The sequence below is a fragment of the Anopheles arabiensis genome, chromosome 3, assembly GCF_016920715.1.
Source record: "Anopheles arabiensis isolate DONGOLA chromosome 3, AaraD3, whole genome shotgun sequence".
In the NCBI taxonomy this organism is placed as follows: Eukaryota; Metazoa; Arthropoda; class Insecta; order Diptera; family Culicidae; genus Anopheles; species Anopheles arabiensis.
This window is the reverse complement of record NC_053518.1, coordinates 44,279,276-44,299,444: the sequence shown is the minus strand read 5'-3', so window position 1 is coordinate 44,299,444 and position 20,169 is coordinate 44,279,276. Positions and strand designations below refer to the sequence as shown.

General features: G+C 41.8%; 2 protein-coding genes across 3 annotated transcripts in view; one reads left to right on the top strand and one right to left on the bottom strand.

The window, feature by feature from the left end:
* The first annotated feature begins 262 nt into the window (after positions 1-262).
* LOC120902311 lies at positions 263-1,091 on the top strand. Its single transcript, XM_040310978.1, has 2 exons — positions 263-506; positions 584-1,091. Exons 1-2 carry the CDS (start codon positions 297-299, stop codon positions 914-916), a joined length of 543 nt encoding a protein of 180 aa, XP_040166912.1. The 5' UTR covers positions 263-296; the 3' UTR covers positions 917-1,091.
* A 3,297-nt stretch (positions 1,092-4,388) lies between these two features.
* Positions 4,389-20,169, bottom strand: part of LOC120902281 (unconventional myosin-Ia) — a 71,034-nt gene continuing 55,253 nt past the window's right edge. For both annotated transcript variants that reach the window (XM_040310905.1, XM_040310906.1), the window contains 11 exons: positions 17,995-18,386; positions 17,642-17,816; positions 14,852-15,156; positions 10,219-10,390; positions 9,800-9,972; positions 9,253-9,615; positions 8,512-8,747; positions 8,222-8,385; positions 6,645-7,808; positions 6,414-6,574; positions 4,389-6,330 (listed from right to left, as the gene is read on the bottom strand). In XM_040310905.1, the coding sequence (XP_040166839.1) occupies positions 5,998-6,330; positions 6,414-6,574; positions 6,645-7,808; positions 8,222-8,385; positions 8,512-8,747; positions 9,253-9,615; positions 9,800-9,972; positions 10,219-10,390; positions 14,852-15,156; positions 17,642-17,816; positions 17,995-18,386 (3,638 nt within the window). In that variant the 3' untranslated portion in view covers positions 4,389-5,997. The remainder of the gene's footprint in view (positions 6,331-6,413; positions 6,575-6,644; positions 7,809-8,221; positions 8,386-8,511; positions 8,748-9,252; positions 9,616-9,799; positions 9,973-10,218; positions 10,391-14,851; positions 15,157-17,641; positions 17,817-17,994; positions 18,387-20,169) is intronic.

Here is a 20,169-nt window from a genome sequence, read left to right as displayed (position 1 = left end):
GTTAGGAACAACATTTAATACACATGATATTGACTGATCTAAGCCAACAATTGCGTTGAACTGTACAGGTTTTGTGTGTCAGTCCAATGATAATAATCAACAAGCACTACAATACGGCTGGATTATTTTAAGACCTATCAAATGATTGTATGTCATTAGTGGTAATTATTTAATTGTAGCATATAATTTGGCTCACCTTATTCTATATAAACGACAGCACAATATATAAATAGACACATTTGCAACTAGCATTAATCCGACACAAAGCAATACGCTATACATTTGGTTTAGCTACAATGGAATACCTACCAATTTGCCTAACAGTGTTTCTTTGGTTTCTTCTCGTACTTGCTGATTGTAAAATGGAAGTGCAATATCATAGGGTGGAAAATGTGCAAAATTCATCGATGGCTGTCAGCAACATTTGGGTTGCTAAAATAAATCTAAATCAACATGGTTTGCGTGGCAATATAACGTTTCTTAAGGATATTGGAAATAATTATTTGGTAAGTTTAACTAACTACAGTGAAAATTTAGAGTCAACTAATACGTTCGAATTAAACATCAACTATCGTTTTTTTAGCTTTTTACAGAAATTTATCATAGTTCCTTGGGAAACAATCAGTTTACCAGAACGCCGTACAAGCTACCAATACTGGGCATATGTGACTTTAATAGCTACATGCTAAACGAGTATCGTGATTACTTGGAAGACGTTATAGAAAACCTACCCCTAGACAATGAATGTCCCATCGGGGCAAGAGCGCTTGTTGTAAAGGACGTTATATTTGACTCGAATGCTTGGCCACAACAAGGACGTCCAGGACTGTGGAAGGTGGAAATGAAGATAGTTGAAGCATTGACTAGCACAAACATATTGGAATTACACTTTTACATCAACGTGTATGATTATTAAAGAAAAATGGGTAAACTACAATCGTATAGGTGAGCATAAGGGTATCCGTGTAACTGTTGCACATATCTTTCATCAGAACATGCACATAAACATGCATAAAGAGCGTACATAAAAGGACTATTTGAAAAAAAAAAATATTTGAAACTAGTATCTAAAAGAAAAATTATTAGGTTTAATAATGAAATACACGTTTTCTAAAACTGTATAGTTTTTATCATACTTTTCATATATAATCAGGATAATAATTTTACATACAAAAAAAGGATTAGTCAAACAATAGCTTAAACAGTAAAAACAGTTTTATCAATTATTATTGTGTTAGTCCATATATATAAGATTCTATCCGAATATATTGTCAAAATATAGTTTCTGTGTGAAATAATTTAAGTTGTATTTCGCAAGATTTTTTGTTGCTGTACAGTTGAAAGACTAGAGAGCATATAGAAGTACATACAAACAACTTCAACATTCCATCCAAATAGAGACAGAGTGGCAAACAGATCGCCACAAAAGAAAATCGTTCCATCTTGTCTGGTTTCGTCATCCTACTTGACCCCACTACCGGTAGCCATTGAGATCACCCTATAAAGAACCTGGTTAAGTAGACCGATAAAACGAAGCTGCTTCTTGCGAAACAATAGACGTCCTGTGGGTGGGAAGGAAATCGCTTTACCGAAACAATTGACTCATGGAACGACGAGGGGCAGATGAGCTGACTCCAACATACGGTCGTTTTCGACTTTGCTCCTTTGCTTTTGTCGAATGGTTTGCTTTCGTGGCTGAAGAAAAGAAAATGGGCGTATGAATGTGGCGATGGTGCAAAACATATAATAGAGATAGAAATACGACTTTAGCGTCGTTTCGAGCAAAACAACACCGATAAAAGTTTCGATGGTTTAATCTCGTACGATTATGATGTTTCCATTTATTGGCGCTGACCAAAAACTTGTTGGCTTTGGCCGCGTTGTTCCAAAGTTCTCCATTCCATTCCATGGACATGGTGTTTTTTATGACTTAGATATCATTGTATTAAGAAACATTTTATTAATTATGCTCATCCTTGTATGAACTAACTCCAAATACTATAACAGTTAACAATATTTTCCAAGTAACTTTTTTGTGTTTTGTATATATTTTCTTCATACAAGAAATTAAATACACGCGTGACATTTAATAAAAATCTTACTTTCATACAAATTTAAAACAAGATCATATACAGCATAATTTATAATAATTTATATAATAATGTAATTTTGTTATTTTAATAGTTATTATTTATATAACAATAATATTTTTATGTAAAATATTATTCATAAAAAGAAGTTTATGTCATGTATTGGCTTAGTTTGGTATTGAGAGCAAGATATTTAGTTTTCTTAATCCAGTTTTATTATTTGCTGGCTCTATAAAACAATGAAACACCTAAACCAAGAAAAATATGAAATTCTTTTAAGTAAAAAAATCTGCGAAAAATAAAAATACTATCAAAAAGTTTTAAAACAAATAAATACTATGTCTCAATTTATAAATTCAGCGGAAAAAGACAGATTGTACTCATGGTTCAGCTATATGTATAGTGTGTGTGATGATAATGTTAATGTTGTGTTAATTATTTTATCGATCATCACTATTGAAAACATCATTATTCGAGATACTACAATCTAGATCAGGGGTCTCCAAACTTTTCAATTCGCGGGCCGCATTGCTCGTAAATAACGTTGTTGAGGTCCATTTTGACGTTACTTTTGGTAATGAGAATGTTTAAATCTCGTTTTATATGAAAATACTTAATGAATATTCGCCAATTATGCATTTTTCTTTTATAGTAAATTAATTTTTATCTTGGTTTAGTAAAAATTAAGCCGGTCTCGTAGTACAGTCGTCAACTCGTGCGACTTAACAACATGCATGGGTTCAATCCGCAAATAGACCGCGCTGCCATACGTAGGATTGACTATCCTGCTATGGGGGAATCAATTAGTCACTGAAAGCCAAATCCACAAATGGGTACAGGCAGGCCTTGACCGACGTCGGTTGTTGAGCCAAAGAAGAAGAATAAGAAGTAAAAATTAAAAATTTGATGAAAATTGTCAAACTAATATGAAATTTACATTATCCTTTACAACATCATCGCGGGCCGCATTATAGGCTCTCGCATTATAGGCGAGACCCCTGCCTTAGATAACTAGATATTGGATATTTACAATATTGGATAAAACAAATAACTTCATATATTTTGTTTTCTTCAAAAATGCCAACCGAGATAAAGTAATTGCCTAAATCAAAATTTTCTTTTCCTTTTAAAACAACGAATTGTCTAAAGTAAAGTGCTATGAGCACTTGGAAATTTGATGATATCTATTTATTTTTGATTACTTGGTTTATATTTTATTAAATTTGGTGGTGGTTGTTTTAAACGTTTTATTATTAAAACCAATACAATTATTCTCAAATATAAAACGAAGTTCATGACTCCATTGTATTCACCAATGTGTGTCTGTGGCGATATACAGCATAGAGATACAGGGTTTTCACTCGTTAGAAAGACTTTGGCACCCAATATAAAGACTTTCTAGATTTCTAGTCTAGATTATGAAGACCAACACTTAGAGTATGGCGCAATGATTCCCTTGCTCAGCCTTGTTATTGGGCCGAATGTATCTATATTGGGTGCCAAAATATTTCAAACTTGTGAAAAACCCATTTAAAATTTAAAAAAACGGTGTAAAATGGCGCAACCTGCATGTTCAACGCTTAAAATCAATTTTTGATGTGATATATATATATCGTAAATAGTACAAAAATGACTTATGACGGCGGTTTGCTCGAGACCGCCCCATAGTGCGATTGGTTGCAGAATGTTTCTATGGGTTTAAGTCCAAAGTGTGCCACAATTATGTGATGAAAATCCGATGTCCCGAGTGTCGTCATAGCATTGACTTACAACGAATTGTACGGTTTTTTGTTGTTTTCTGGTTTTATTTGAGATTGTTCTGATAATGTATTGATAGTTTTCAACGTACTTTTAAATCGTTCCCACGGTTTTAAGGCAATAAAAGGATTCAAAAATGTTTGGAAAATGCTGAATTAATAATGAGACTATTCCAAAGAATTTAAAATAATATATCAAATAATTGAGAAACAAACACCAAATCATGAAAAAAATCGGTTTCCAATAGCGTGGATGGAAAAGTTACTAAAAAAATCAAACCTTAATCATCCCATTTTAATTAGTTTCTTGGTCAACTACACCATAAGAAAAGCATTAAATATTATGAACTCTCATTTTTTTGTGACATAATGTATAACATTTAAGAGAACACAACATTGGGTGGAGGACGCATTGGGTCCTGCAAAGCTATTTAACGACATGTCTGACCCTTACTAACATTGCTGGTTACGTAATAAATCATTCGGCATCAGTCATCACTACTTAAACCTAAAGAAAGAAAATAAATTAAAAGTCAGGTCGTTACTTTTGTTTTACACATTACCCAGTTTTCATTGTATTTTACTTCCATCATTGGTGAAAGGTAAACCGTAACTAACTCTACCTGTCCATACTGGAAAGTCTTTCTGATAAAAATACTAATAAATGGCGCTGACGGCGGTACGGCTATTAATAACGCTTGACAACAACTCTCCAAAGCCTTCTCACTTATACATGTACAAAACTTAATTCTAGTAAAGTCACTGGTAATTTGATTGGTCTGCGATACAGTGTAATAAACGAAGGTTGTTGAATTGTTGATGTACTGTGTTTTGTTTTTTTGGAACACGCCCGGTTTACCGATGGCATGAAGAAAAGCACGGTAAAAGTTGGGCAGCAAAACGAAATACTGTTGTAATGAAATTATTTGCTTTTACTATGCCGCTTTCGTCGCTTATATGGCTTCAATAGAAGCGGATACAAACAGCTTAGGATTAAACGTTTTGCCATTTTCAACAACAAAAAAACACAAAATGAAACCACACTGTCACAAAAGAAAAGTAAACAATACACAAAAAATAATAACTTTGCTCCGATGCTTCATAGCCTTAAAAGGTATACAAGACACCGGTTACAATTTCGGTGTGAAAGGAAAAAAAACAACACCGATAAAAGTTAGGACGGTTTAATCTCGTGCTCGATTATGATGTCTCCATCGGATGATGTTGACCAGCGACAGCGACTTGTTGGTGTCCATCTTCGAGTTTTTCAATCTTCTTCGTGTGTTCGTTAACAATTTTATCTGGGAAAATGAGCACATTGTTCTGCAACACTCTGCTCTGCTCACTCATTCTGCCACACGGTATAAGTACATCGAATATAGTACCATAAAGATTGGGTGGTTAACCATATCTGAAAGCAAGATGTACCTTTCTTCCTAACGTTTTTTAACATATCATTTTACTTATACGCAACTTATACGTAGCGCAATAGGGAAGCGCTTTGCAATACTCTTAAGATAATGCATTTTTTATAGCAAAATACGCAAACGTTGGCACTTACGGAAGTCTCTAACAGAGAAGGGAAAGGAATATCTTACAACTAACAATAACATTACCTCATAAGGGCTTACATCAAGGAAATAGTGCAAAATAAACGGTACAGTGGTAATATCCATTTGATGCAGAAACTGTTCCATCCATCTACGAGTTATTTCGAATCGTGAAACAGCATTACCATGGTAAGGATGCGTAGGACTATACATTACCGAACCTTATACTGTGAATCGCTGCTGTACGGTGCTCTACTGGATCTCGGTGTGTTTAATTTCTAGCATTGCTAGGCCTGTTCTGTTTCATCAAAAGAAAAACTTGCTTCTTCCAGCTTTGTTGGGCTAGAAAGATCTACTTTAAATAATTATTACACTATACGCTTATCACTAACACTACACTTATCCAACCTTATTGTCAACATTGCTCAAAATCCTTTCCAGCCAACTTAAGTACCTCGATAACGTTCTTCGAATGTTAAATGAGCGTGACGTGCGTTAGCTACTCGTTCTGTGTTTCCCGGGTTTTTAATTCTCAGGTCTAGGAAGTTGCAGTAATTTACTCTGTCAAGAAGGTAAGCTCTGTACAGATCGCGTCGATGATCAAATGTTGACCGCGGAGGCGGTGGGTGGTGAAGGCACTGTGGCACCGGTAGGCCCAGTGCCTGGCGGTACGGGAGCAATCGTCTTTACCAGCTCCATATACTGAAACGGTACGTGCAGACTGATGCCGTTATGTTCCACGATTAAATGGCCGCGTCGGTGGGAAGCTCCGGTCACTGTGACAGCTTCGCCTTTGCGCAGCTGCTCACCAAGCCCGACTGCAGCCGGATCCTCGGGGAAGTTCATCTTCATGATGCGTGTTTGCGGGTAGCCGAGCTTGGAGTTTCCAGTCACGGTGTAGGAACGAGACGGTGGCACTGGTGGTGGTCGTTCCTGTAATGTAAATAACGATGTAATTTGATGAGCACTGATGACAGGAAGGTTAACAGTGGATGTTTAACCCAAAATCAACTCACCAAATCCAACCCAAACAATGTGCAAGTCTGTGCGATAATCTTTGAGTCGCACTTTTCGTTCGGATCCGGTGGCGGAGTGCCAGCGATCGGTTGCGGCCGCGGTCTCGTTGCTGTACCTGTATTGTTTGCATTGGAATGTGTGACATTTCCCGTTCGAGCACCTGTAATGAAAATGCATTTATTAGACCAACACTGTGCAACATTGCACTCAAATGTAAAGCATTCGCTTACCTGATGTCTTGTTGATCGATAGCAGTGCTCCACCCATCAGATGGATATCGTGCGTACGTCTTATCGTACCGAGCCGCTTGCGCAGATTCCAACCACGCCACGTCGCTTGAATTAAGGTGGCACTCTTCATGCGCACCTCCGTACGCAATCGTTCCAGGTGCTGACGGATGCCTTCACTTAAGAAGATGTGCCGTTTGCCTGGGGCCCACGACAGCGTTACGGAACCGTCCAGCTCGGGTGGGTTTTCAAGTGCGAAATCCAGAATCACCTTGCAATCCTCCAGAGCTTTCTCTTCACAACGACGCAGCAACCGGAATGGAGCTAGCATCCGGTACCGTGCGGTAAACTGTTTGAAGCGCATTCTATGAGGGAACCCACTCGCCATCAGGTTGACCGTTTCCAGCACCTGCAAAGCACGAATCTGCCGAACAACAGCCCCTCGGTCAAACATACCGCCCTTTTCGGCCGTATTGCTGCGAATGCAACGAACGAAATGTGGTCTTGCATGCACCAACGTCCGCAGCAGATTGTCCAAACGGGTGTGGAAGTCTTGCGTCAGCGTCGATACTGGTTCGTCCCCGTTCAGCAGATCTGTGTGTGAGGTCGGTGCAATGCGGAAACTTAGGCCCCGTGGTCCACTTTCCTGAGCGTACAATGCTTTCAGCTCTGTTCCGAAAAGGTGTGTCGCGAAACCAAAGTTACACGTGTGCTTATAAAACACAGACACCAGATCATCCGGTACCACGTCCCTGTTGGTGTCGAGAAAGTCGGTGGTATCGTACTCGACGCGTCCCGCAAAGTGTCTGATGGCAAATAGGCGAGGATCGTACGGCTCGAGGGCACGCTGCTCCAGGCGGGCGGAGTTGCGATGCTGAACCTTAATTTTGGCAACATAGCTTTCCGCGGTACCGCGCACCGAACACTCCGCATCGAGCATGCTCAAAAGACCGGTACGCAACGACGAGATGAGGTCAATGCAGGGAACGTTGTCCACGTAGTCTACCTCCGTGTCGCAGATGATGCCCTCCTCGCGGCACGATTCAACGGAGCTCTTAAAGATATGGGTGTTGTAAAAATGCTGCATCGTCTCGGCGCATAGATTTATGCACAAGTGCTCTAGCTGGGCCGGTCGTGGTTCCTCGAAACCAAACATGTCCAAAATACCTGCAAGATGACGATACGGAAAGATAAAGACAAATAAAATAGAATGATTAAAAAGATGCATGCAACAAACAATAAGAATAAATAAGAATAAACTGTAACGGCTGTTTTCAAATTCAAACAAAACTGGCTGCGTCTTTTTATGCATGTGATCTGGCTGCGTATGTGCAAAACTGGCTGCATCTTCTTGAGAGAAGCACAAAACACTCAGTAGGTGGCGCCACTATACAAGTAGCTATTTTTAGATTTGATGTGGCTTACGCTCCCACTATCTCGCAGTGATGGGAAAAGAGCATGTGTTTCTCTTTTTTTCTCATTTTTCATGTGTTTGTTAGGAACACATGAAAAGAATCAATGTTTTTAACTGGAAATAACCGATTACCCACATTGCAATACTTATTATCGCCCATTCTTACCAATAAATCCATCTGTTGCATGCCGAACAGCATTGTTTAAGGCTGCCATTGACTTCGAACCCGCGTTTCCGCCAATCGTGGACGCATGCTGGCTTGCCACTTCTGCTTGATTGTGTACTGATTCGTTGCTGTCGGAGCTAAGCGTGCCTAACGTTGAGCCGAGACTAAACAAAACAAAATACAACACATTTTGTTTATTATAATACCGAGTTGCGATAAAAAGAAGTATTATTGTAATGGAAATTTTGGGTTACACAAAATATTCATTTACTTTACCCATTCACACATACCGTTTCAAACTGTTTGCTCTACGAACAATAGTTGCTACTGTTCGACAGTAGAGTGCCTTTGCTAAGCAATCGCGTGTCATGTTCGACATGTTGGCATCGCACACCGACTTGATAAGCTGACCGCGGGCATTGTGCGTGCGTGTGGTTAACCCACGAAATAGTTGTGCTGGTGGAACACCTAGCAAGTTGGCCACGGCATTCAGTTCTGTTTCTCCAACAACTTCTACCTCGAGACCCTGTAATATGAATGATATATGAAAGAAATAAATAATAAGAACTTAGTTTAATATAGCTTTACTTTAGTGAAACTGCACTTTAATCTTTCTTGAAATATATGTGGCAAAGGAGTTAAAAGCTATACTAGAAATGAATAGGAATACATGAAAGAAACATATATTTTACTTATGTTTAATTTTATAAGAAAATATTTGAAGCAATCGTTATTTTAAATCAGACTCGTGTAATTATCTTGCATATACGCAAACTTTTAGTATGCGCATAATCAGCCGTAAATTACCCATAACTTATATTACATCACATAACAACGATTGCCTACTAAATTAAAAACACCACACAACAACATTTATTCCAACCAATCTCATAAAGCAGAATCGAGAATACAGTATCTTACCGTTCTTGCAGTGAGCGAGAACGCTAACATGTTGCTATGGTTGCGTCTCGCTAACACTCCGCCATTCTCTCTTCAAATCCGTTCGTTTGCTCTCTAATCTTGCTACGTACCTGTCCATCCACAAACTGCACATTTCCGAGAAGCAAAACCGCCGCTAGGACACGCACAACATCCAGGAAGGGTATACCGAGAATACCGAGACACGCTTTCCACGCCTGAAAGCGTGCCGCATCCTCCTGCTCATCTTGCCGGATATCGCCGTGCTGCAGATAGCGCAAGTTTGCCGGTGAATAGCCTTCCAGGTTGAGCCTGGCACATTCGTCAGCATTCAGCCCGGCCAGCATTTGGTAGAAGATGTGGTAATTTTTCTCGTTTGGCAATGGGCGAATGACGCGCGTTTGATCTAGGAAGTAGCAATGAATCTTGGTCCTGTACAGTGCGCCGTCCGTCACTTGTACTTCGATAAATTGTCCCTGATTGAATAGAAACATAAAATATAAAATATTATTGTAGTTGTATAGAATACATTTTTGACGATTGTCAACCACTTGAGCTTGTTTTAAAAGAAATAATTAATTCCATTTTAACTATTTCCAATTGTGTACCGTTAAGTGTAAGTGTAAGCGGATTCATTTACGCTTCGCATCAAATACTTACAATTCTACTCGATTCCGAGTTGGTTGTGGTTTTGGCAGACCCGAGCGAGCGAAGCACAGTGAAGGCCGCCGCCAGATGTTTGAACGCGTCAGTTTCGGGCCCGCCGCCTGCCACCGCGAATAACTGTCTCAGTAGTAACATCGAACAGTGCGTCTTTCCCGAACCGGAAGTACCTTTAGCGAAGAAACGGTGGATGGAGAAGATTAAATCGTGAATGGATCACACGCGTATTAGGACCCTTCAGCCCCTTGTGCTAATGAGCCCCGTGCTTTTCTAGCTCACAAACATGGTGTCGAGAGAAAGTCGCACCTCGATGTCAGCATTTTGTGAGAGTGTGCGTAGTTTTGAACAGGAAACTTAAATGGAATTTGGGGCTTTATCAGCAGTCCTGTGGCAGTTTGTGCCCTGTCGTCACTTACCAGAAAGAATAATCGCCTGCGGGTAGCCCGTTTCCGCTTGCTGGCGCACGGCCTCTTGAACGATTTTTCGCAATTGGGGAGCAAGAGGAACGGAGCGGGTAGAGGACAGGGTCAGTGGGTTACCGACATCGTGGTAGGGATTGACGGAGAGCAGTATCGGTCCAACATTGGTCTGTAAGAAGCGATATAATGAATGTATAATAAATATAAACGTGAATGACAATATTTTTTGTTTATAATATCACTGAAAATATTGATGGGCATTATTTGAGGTATTATATATGAAATTATTGTAATACCATGCTGCAAACACATCGTATTTTTTTACATAAAATATATTATTAGAAACCAAAACCTCCAATACAACCTACAAAAAATGGACAATCTACTGATCGATTGCAGGCCCTGTGGATCGGTACGACGGTGTATAACGAACATCTGACTTGCACGTGTGAATTTGCGCTCGCTGATTCAAACACTCTCTTTACCACTAGCCTTGTTCAGTGTGCATGTCACGAGAACTGTCAGCTTGTTTTATCTATCCATTTTTTATGCTGCCATCGTTTGCTACCACAACGATTAGTGAGCGGAATATTATGCAACTCCCAACGCTTGAGTCGTTTCGGTTTTTTTTTTTTCAATAGGACTTGCTCTAACGCTGTCTAATGTTATGCATGTTTTTCCTTTCGCACAGGGAGTGAAGGTTAGTCAGTCAAATATAATCTGGTTTGCAAGTAAACTGCGCGTTTCTAAGTAAAGCTTCATTTCTGCTACTTTGGAGCCTTTGATCGGCGAGTATGGGGTAATGAACTTCATAGGGTTTATTCAATTTAAATTTATTCGGCCTATTGTAAATTTATATTTGTATCAGATTTCCTAAGTTAACACAGTTAAAATTAGCTCTTTAAATATTTATTGTCTTCTTTCTTGAAATCATCTCCATTTAATCATATGTAGCACAATCATTACTCTTATAGTCATATGCGTTGAATCAAACATTGCTGATTCCCATCGCATCACTTTGCCCCGATTGGTTTAAAGAATGATTTTTCGTGATAATCAAAAGTTAGAAGAATAAACCAGAAACGATCATCAGTTATAACGGTTGTGAGTCTACCAATCGCTTTAGACCTACATCCAACAGTCATTCTTTTTGTACTGTACCACACTTCGCTCGAATTCTTGGCTACGTACAACTGGCCGCCTGCTTACTCAAAGCAGCCCCCTCCCCAACATGTGAGGATTAATCGATCTACCCCGATCCGGAGCCAAACGTCACAGATGCCGATGTACGAAGATCGATTGTGATTTATGTACACCCCGCTCAGCCTATTGGAGTAGAAAGTTGGCTGTTGATGCTGAGGGCGACGTCTCGCGACGCCTCAAGTAGGTCGACTGCCAGGAGGTGATTGGTTATCGGTATCTTTGGGGGGCCACCATCTGTGAGGAAGTTGACGTTGAGCCGCTAAAGAATGTCCCCTCAGTGGGAAAGGTTGATGTCAAGCGATTGGAAAATGCATTGCTTTAGCACAGTACCGTACAGAGTCGGCAAAGAATGCCCCTTCCTTTTGGCTCGAATGATGATGTACATTTACGTAAACGTGTGTGTGTGTGTGTTTACGTTAATGTACGGACCCATGAACGGACGCACGGAGGTCGCCGACATTAGACAGGGCGCGCGATGCAAGCTAATCGCACGGTTCATCCAACCGAATGAACGCGAATTTCAAAGTAGCGAAAGAAACAGCAATCAAAGCGGCAACAAAAAGCTCCCAGAAAATCGATTTCTGCACACTGGCGCGCGATCGTGGATCGTGGATGTGCGCATCTGTGTTCCGTAGCGAAACGCGCAAAACCACTTAAACGATGATTCCCACCTTCGTATGATTATTTTTAATCTTCATTTCATAGGCTCTCCTCCTCCACATCCCGAACCGACCCATCCTGGCCCTCTTCCCTAATGATCCGTGAGCGCGGCTCGTTTCGTTGCGTTTAATTGGAATGAGCCAGAACTTCTTCCTCCGCTTCTTGTCCGGATCTTCGGCGCGATCAACGCACGGTGTGTTGGTGGTGGTCGCAACCTCTCAAAATGGCAGCCTCAAGCGAGCTCCATGCCGGAGCCAAGAGACCGTCTGTGCCGACATGTTCGTGTGTGAGCAATGTGAAGTGGTGTTCCTGCATCACCGTTAGAAGAGCTGTACCTATCTGCTGGCCGTACATACAGTTCTGCCTCCTGTCGAGCGGAATCAGCCCAATCGCGTTGGTAGTAAGCAACAACACAGTTAGTGAGGAAAAAAGAAAACAAAACATATTGCAAACGCGAAATGCAAAAGCAAAACAACATGCATAGCTTAGCGCTTTTTATTATTACCTATGGTTCGGATTTACGGCCAAACCGGATAGGCGTCGAGCGGAAGAAGAAGGCCGCCGGTCAGCAGCCCCATGTGTTTGTGGGGCCGGCGGCTACCTTTTAGCAAATGAAATGAATATAAAAATGAACTAAAAACAAAACCAAAGCCCAAGCGAAGACACGCAACCAGTGAGCCCCGACACACAGCACGAACACTAAGCGACGCTGCACGGACCACACCAGCACACAGGCGACCGGTTCCGTCGACCAGCCCGAACAGCCAGCCAGCAAGGGCAGCTTTGCAACGGAAATGCCGCGGATCGCTGGAATACCTTCGCGCATGGCGTTGGGTGTTGATTGTTTTATTTTCATGTTTTTATTTTTTGCTCGTTCCTTTGCTTTCGCGAGCTTCTTCGCGGATCTATCCATTGGGGTTGGATTGAAAATTTATGGAATTATTCCTCTTATGCTATGCTATCTAGTCTAATTGGGGGAGCCATTAGTGGTTTAACAAGAATGTAATAGATGCAGGAGTAGCATTGGACGAGAATATGTTTACGAATTTCTCTAGCATAATTTAAATGTTGAATGCAGCATATGGGAAACGTAGTTAGACCAGCATTGGGTTGTTTTCTAGCTGATTATCGATGACAACCAATCGTTTTTTTTTCAATTTAAATCATCCTCGATCATATTTAAATCATGTGAAAATCATGTTGTTTAAAACGTTCACTGACCACAATCCCTCCTCCTTCTTATTAAACTCTTCACTTTCTAATGTGCCCAATTCGGACGTTGTTTGATTCACTTTTCATTTATCCATGCTCGGCATGATCAAAGCCGATCACCGATCACCAACGAGCGAATGTGACCGGAAAGACTCACTTTCCCCTCTGGAGCTACAATGGACATCACAATGGGTGATTGCAATTTTCCCCAAACACACACAGGCACACACAAGCAGGCGCACACACATGATCCGTGGACCTGTGATCCGAAAATTGACCGACACATCCATCAATCGGGCTAGACCGAAGGACGGTGCCAGCATTATTGTTCACATCGAGAGGCACATTCAAGATCGTAGCCGTTTTTGTGTAGCGATTGGCGCGATTTCGAAACCAAATTGATGTGAACCAGTTTGCGGAAGTATTGCAATTTTGGTTTTTCTTTCACTCGCCAAGCATCATACACATCGTGGCTGGATAAATTTCTCCCCACGCGTGTCCAGCCACATACTTCCCGAATACGTGAGAAATGGAAAATGTACACAATGCACGGGTAAACGATCATCACCATTGAAGAAAAGCGACTGCAAATGTACGGAGGAAGATCACCAAACGACCAACATTAGGCCCGAAATGGATAGGCGCCTTGACGAAAGAAAGGCAAAGACCTAGATTCGACCGTGTACGCGTGCTGCTGCGAAGCATCAGTTAAAACCGTTCATTACAGCTAATTTTTTAATCAAGACCACGTGAAACAACAAACACCAACGCTCAAAAACAAAAGGAGAGGCATTTAGGAGGCAAAAAAGTGAATTTGTATGCCCAATTTACATTTCCCCCTTGCTTAATTTTCTACGCCCAGTAGCAAGTGCCAGCTGAACGCGGAATTTCGCCACAATTTCGGACTTCTAGAAACACACGATCATGCGTTCACTACATTCAGCATCTCGCGCCATCAAGCCACACCCAGCCTGACCATGACATGCTTTGGCAATTGTTTTTTAATGTTTGATTGTTTAATTAGTTTTCTTGATTGTGCACATACGCGGGGCAATACTGGGGAAACAGTGAAAGGAAAATGGAAAACAAAAGTAAGCGCGGTGGTATGGGCTGGGCGCGTTGGGGCCGAGAACTGCAGCGAAACAAAGCGCGTGCAAAAGCAGGTCAGCTGTTTTTGGTGGTGCTTGCGAAGAGTTTTATTTTCACTACTTTTGGGTTTCTTTGGGTCATACTCACTTATTAACCCACACGTGTTGCCAGCTAATGTGGCTGGTGTTTTTGAGCTGTTTCTGCTTTTAATTACCCTTCAAGCTAGAGATTGGCGAAGCGAAAGTGGTTCAGTGAAGGTGAATACATTTTAGTGGCGATTTGCATTGCCTGAGCTGCTGGGTGTGAGACTAACGTGAGTCAAGTGTGGGCGAAAATAATAAGTCTTGTATTATGAGCTTGAGCTTGCATCAACCAATGTTTAAAAAAGTTTTCCTAGACTGATTGTGCTAAGTCTCCACCAGCAAACACCAAAGATGACAAGAAGTGAAACACTGTGAATACTTACGAAATATTTCCCATCGTTGAAGCGGTTGTGCAACGTACGCATGACGGCGTCCTCCGTAAGCGGGCCAGGCAGATGTATCAGATCGTCCATCTCGTTCCTTCCCGAGCTCTCCTGCCGCTCGCGCAAGTGTACCGTGGTGGGTCCCGTACCGGTCAACAGTGTGCCGGATCCGCATCCACTGGGAGACACGATCATACCGAGTCCGCCACTGCCAGCATGTCCTCCCACGTTGTACTGTATCGAGTTCGAGCCACCGAAACCCATCGCCGTACGCCTTGGAAGCGTTCCACCGCATGGTACTGTGTCTGGGTGAGGGTAGAGGGACAAGATATATTAAATTAAAACTCGTTCAAGCAGCAATAGATAGCTCTAGCATCAAATAAATACTCCGATTAGAATGTTTGTTTTAAGCTCACAAAATTCACAGATCGTCTAGTTTCTCCGGGCCAAACCGTCACCGCGTTATGCTACTGTGTTTTACACTACTCCTTCTATTTGGCGTAACGTCCTACGCGAGTATGCCGGCGGTCTATACAAGCTTTCGAGACTTAAATCATTACCACACACAGCAGGATAATCAAATCCTTGATACGGGGAGACGATTCATTCTAGGTATGAACCCATGACGAGCATGTTATTAAGTCGTACGAGTTGACGACTGTACCACGGGACCGCCCCTGTATTTACTAATCATTCCCCATTAAGCACCTCGGTTGAAACCTATTCATAACTGGAACTGGCAGGTGAAATTGAATCAATCAGGTTGGGCTTACTCGTTCCACGGCATAGTCCCGCCACTGGCTTAATGGTGTCAACTAATGCTGTACGATTTGTTACTTTAATAGCTCACCACAGGTCTGTCATTTTTTCCACAGGCAAAAGAACCGAAATTAACTATAGCGCTGAAAATGGTTGTAACTTTCGCCTCCAATACTTACACACGCAGCGTTTGGATGGCGCATAAATTACTAAATATTCAAATGAGCCTTCAACGCAATGATTAAGCCTGCACAGCGGCAGGTTTGATTTGCAGTATCAAGAATGCTCATCTTAATTTTCAGCTTGATACCATTTTCATACCATTCCTTTATCATTCGTATAGAAACCGTATAGAAAGAACTTTTTAGAAATTATGCATTTGAAAGAAATTACATAAAAAAGATTTCCAGCCACTTCACCAAACTCGATCGAATCGGGTTGTAAAAAATCACATAAAATCGTTGTTTCCTTTGAAGCTTTCAGAACATTTAATCATATTATACGACTTCTTGCACAGCACACGCTTGAAATAAATGAAAGCAACCGTTGTGCGAGGCATAGGCAACTAACGTTCCTCTTCGATCGAGTTTGGGAAATTGGTTGATCATATAAATAGGAACAAGCGTGACTTCGAGAAGTCGTGAAAGCATCCTTTAATTGTAGTTATAATTTATTTTTCTATTTGAATAGTTCGTTTATTTGTTAGCATATTTCAAGTTGTTATAAACTATAACTCAATGAAATTGGAATTATTTTTAAAATTACATCAATTTGAAAGCATAAGTATCATGTGAACCGAATTGTTGCTACACAATAATTAGGGTCTCACATTTTTTGGTAAACTATTTGTAAGTATTTTTAATAGTTATAAAACTTTGTTTGAATACGATTAACAAAAAACAATCAACAATTTCCATTACACTGTATTGCTTCTTTCTTCATAATTCTATGAATGCGATCTTTAGGTAAAAACAATGAACGTTAAACAAGCGAAAAACAAATTACCTCACGTTGCGTTGTCTTATTTTTGTAGTACTCTTTCCTCATCCTGCTGCGTACTGATTTATGTTTCTTCAATAAAACAAATTATATGCTTGATAATTCAAACAACATGCGCACCTACCATGGTGATGGTGCATTGGCGGCATTCCTTGTTATTATTACCGATCACCAACAAGCACCGCACAAAAAGGCGAAATCCTTGCGTTCTTTCACCGTTCCGCTGCACGGCCGTGAACGAAAGTAAAATGAAGCATAATCAAGCCTCGCATCGGCTGGTACGGCGGAAAATAGGGACTCGTAGGCGAAGCAGACAGTGCGCGCCCCACTCTCCCACCGACTGACATTATGCAACGATGAGTTTTGCTCGTCACATCAGACACTGCCAAGTCGTTTAAGACTACGCCGGCTGGACACAGACACAGAACGGACCGTGCGATTTGCACGGACACGAGCAAATTATTATGCCGCTCAGGTTGGACGGCTGATGGATGATCGCGTACGCGGTTCGCAAGCGAAATAAAGTTTACCGAATGGTATCTCAGCCAGGCACACGCGTGTTCAGGGTCGTTTGAGGATACACAAAAAGATTCCTGTTCTAAAGTTCCGTGACCATTGCCGTAGACATGCGTTCGGTTTTGACCAGCTTTGTACTTGAACGGGAGATATAAGATCAAAAGTGGATTGAGAGAAAAATTCTTTGGATCATGTAATATGAAAAATTTAATAAGTCTTGAATGGGAAACACTATTTTCACTGTAAACAACAATCACGATTCATAGAATAAGTCATGCTTTCCTTAATCCAAATTGGATTCGAATTAGTTTATTACCTAATACCTTATTACCTAAGGTTTTTTATTTAAGTTTCTCGGGTTTATCGAAATGGGAAAAAACTTAGTTACGACAATAAAAACTAACATTAAAAAGCTGAATAATTTTTCAACATTTCTTGATTTGAGCACAAAACCATGGACTCCAGCTGGTGAAAGAAAAGAACAACTATTGCTGGTCGTTTTCGGTTAGTACTCACCTCCATGCAGTAGCGCGCCGGTACTAGTGTTGTGATGTGGCAAGGGGTACGGGATTGAGGTATTTCGTGGTGAAACGATAGGCAAGACGTTGACATTCGGCTGCGAGGCGTTCAGATTGTTGCCCGCCTGGTTTGACGGTATGCACTGGGCTGCACTCGTAACTAGCATGTGGTTCTGTTGATAGACACCAAATGACCATATGGAACAAACGTAAGTCAACGAGCATGAAACAGAGTTTGTTCCCTTTCAGTAACCCTTAGGGCCAACATGAAGGTGATAAATCAATGGAAAGCCATTTGGCAGCACCCGGTTTCGGTTGGAGGTGGGTTTCCTTTCTGTTGTGCTTACTTACCTTAGCATTATTGGTAGCGTTATTGGTAGCGTTGTTGGTGCTGTTATTGTTATTGCTGCTGTTATTGTTGTTGTTGTTGGTGCAACTATTGGCAAGATGTGGCAGCACGTTGATCCCGTTGGCGCCGACCGTGGACGTCATTAGACCGTTGGTCGCATGTGTCGCCAGCCCAGTCGCACCGTGTGTTCCGTGGTTCGATCCAGCGTTGTTAGTATTTGGTCCAGATGCTGGCGATACTACAGTACCACCGCCGACGGGTACACCGCCTCCATTGGGTCCTGCTCCCGGTGGTTGGCCACCGGTGTGTAGTCGATTCCTCAGCGTCACTAGCTCGGAGCTGAGGCTTTTCAGTCTTTGCTGCAGGTGAACGGCTTCGTTCGAAGAAGATGCATCTGTAATGAAATGTACATTTTTATTAGATTCAATCTGTACTGCTCGTTAATTTAGAACTTGCTGTTTTGTTTCTACTTGATCTACGGAGTACTTAATACTGCTTTAAAAAACAATGTACTTTATAGTAGGTTCTGTGTCAGTTGCAAGGATAATATGGAGAGGGTCGCTTTTTAGAACACTCTCTTGTTGGAAAACTACTTTTAAACGAAACGAAACCCAGAAAAAACGAATTATCTTTCTTTATATCCCATTCGGGAAGAAATAATTGCCTCCAGTGCGTGTGGGTTTGTCCAGGTTTGTCAATATTCCATGCACTGGATCCGGTATCATTGCGTGTACTCGCCGCTTCTCTGCCATATTCTCCACTGACCGATTCATTGGCCGCTTACACTTATAAACACACAAACACGCACGCAAGCGTAATGACGCCCTGTACAGATAGAACGCCCCTTCACTGATCCAGATGCACGCAACCATCATCGGGACATGCTTCCCAACGCAAAGCCGTACGCTTGGCCAACCGATTTCATTCACTACCCTGGGCGGCGTACATGCGTGCCAATATAATGACGCCGGTTCTGCAGCTTTGCAGATATCGGCTTCCCATTATATCCACGCACAAGGCATACGGAATTGGAGTGAATGAACAAAACGAGAGCGCTGAACATAGACAGCTTTATGATCGACCAATCGAAAGGATTGATCTTTAATCTTATTATATCATTAAAATTCTCAACCAACACCACGTTGCATCTTATGTGCAGCTGAGAAATCTCAATGATATATGGGTAGCCTCGATTGCTTGACACCGCCATGTATCAACATGGAGAGCCCAACGTGCGGATGAGAAAAGAAATGCTGCTCTAATTGAGAAGATCTTCCCGTAGAACTGATTATACCGACCTGCGGCGGCCAGTGTACCCGGCAGTGCACCAATTTAGACATCCATCCGTCCATCAAGACAGATGGGCGTTCGTGCAATGCACATCTCACACCAGTGCTTGGTGATGTGGTGTGACATATTTTTAACCTTGCAAGCATTGCGCTACCTACAACGCAACGCTTTCGTTTGACTTCTGCAGGCGACCAATTTGCGGAAATCGCCGAATCGTGATCGGCGGGTTCGTCTGGAAACCCACCTCTCATCGGGAACCGTCCGCTCCTTCCGACCTACGGTTTCCCGTTATGATAATCACAGCCGCAGCAGCATCAGCAGCAGCAGAGCAGCGTATACACTCCCTTACTGGGTGGAGACGAGCTTTCCGAACCCGAAACACAACGTGGAACGAACCCCCAAAGGCCATCATTTCGTAAATAAGCATTACGAAATAATTGACTTCGGATTGTTGCTTACGGGAGCGATCGGGTGTGCTGCCATTTTTTTGATTGCACCGTGCACGCCCGCGGTAGGGTTTGTTACTTCGTTTTATTTTTGCGACGCAATACGCACGCGGATATCGTCTCCAACCTTTTTGCAGGCGAAAGCTGCGTCAAATCTACGACACATTGGATTGCGTACGTGGCCCCATTACACGCCTTTGGCTCGTTGGCCGCGGTAAAGATAACAACCCGGCCAACTGAGCCGAGGGTTTCCTCCTGTTATCCACCCTCGGGATATCTCTCGGGCGAGCCCGTTCGAATGCGGTTAGTATTTCGCACTGCAATTGCCGCGTCGCGAATTTTATGCGTTTCTGTTTATTACGCCTGGCCGCGTCTGAAGCATCGTTCACGGGTTCGTGATAGTTTTTCATTAACGGGTTTATTATAAACATAAAGCGTAAT

Bases quoted from the DNA above. Each gene is read 5' to 3' on its own strand.
- LOC120902311 (XM_040310978.1), top strand. From the start codon at position 297: ATGGAATACCTACCAATTTGCCTAACAGTGTTTCTTTGGTTTCTTCTC. The intron at 507-583 runs GTAAGTTTAACT...TCGTTTTTTTAG, and splicing joins ATATTGGAAATAATTATTTG to CTTTTTACAGAAATTTATCA.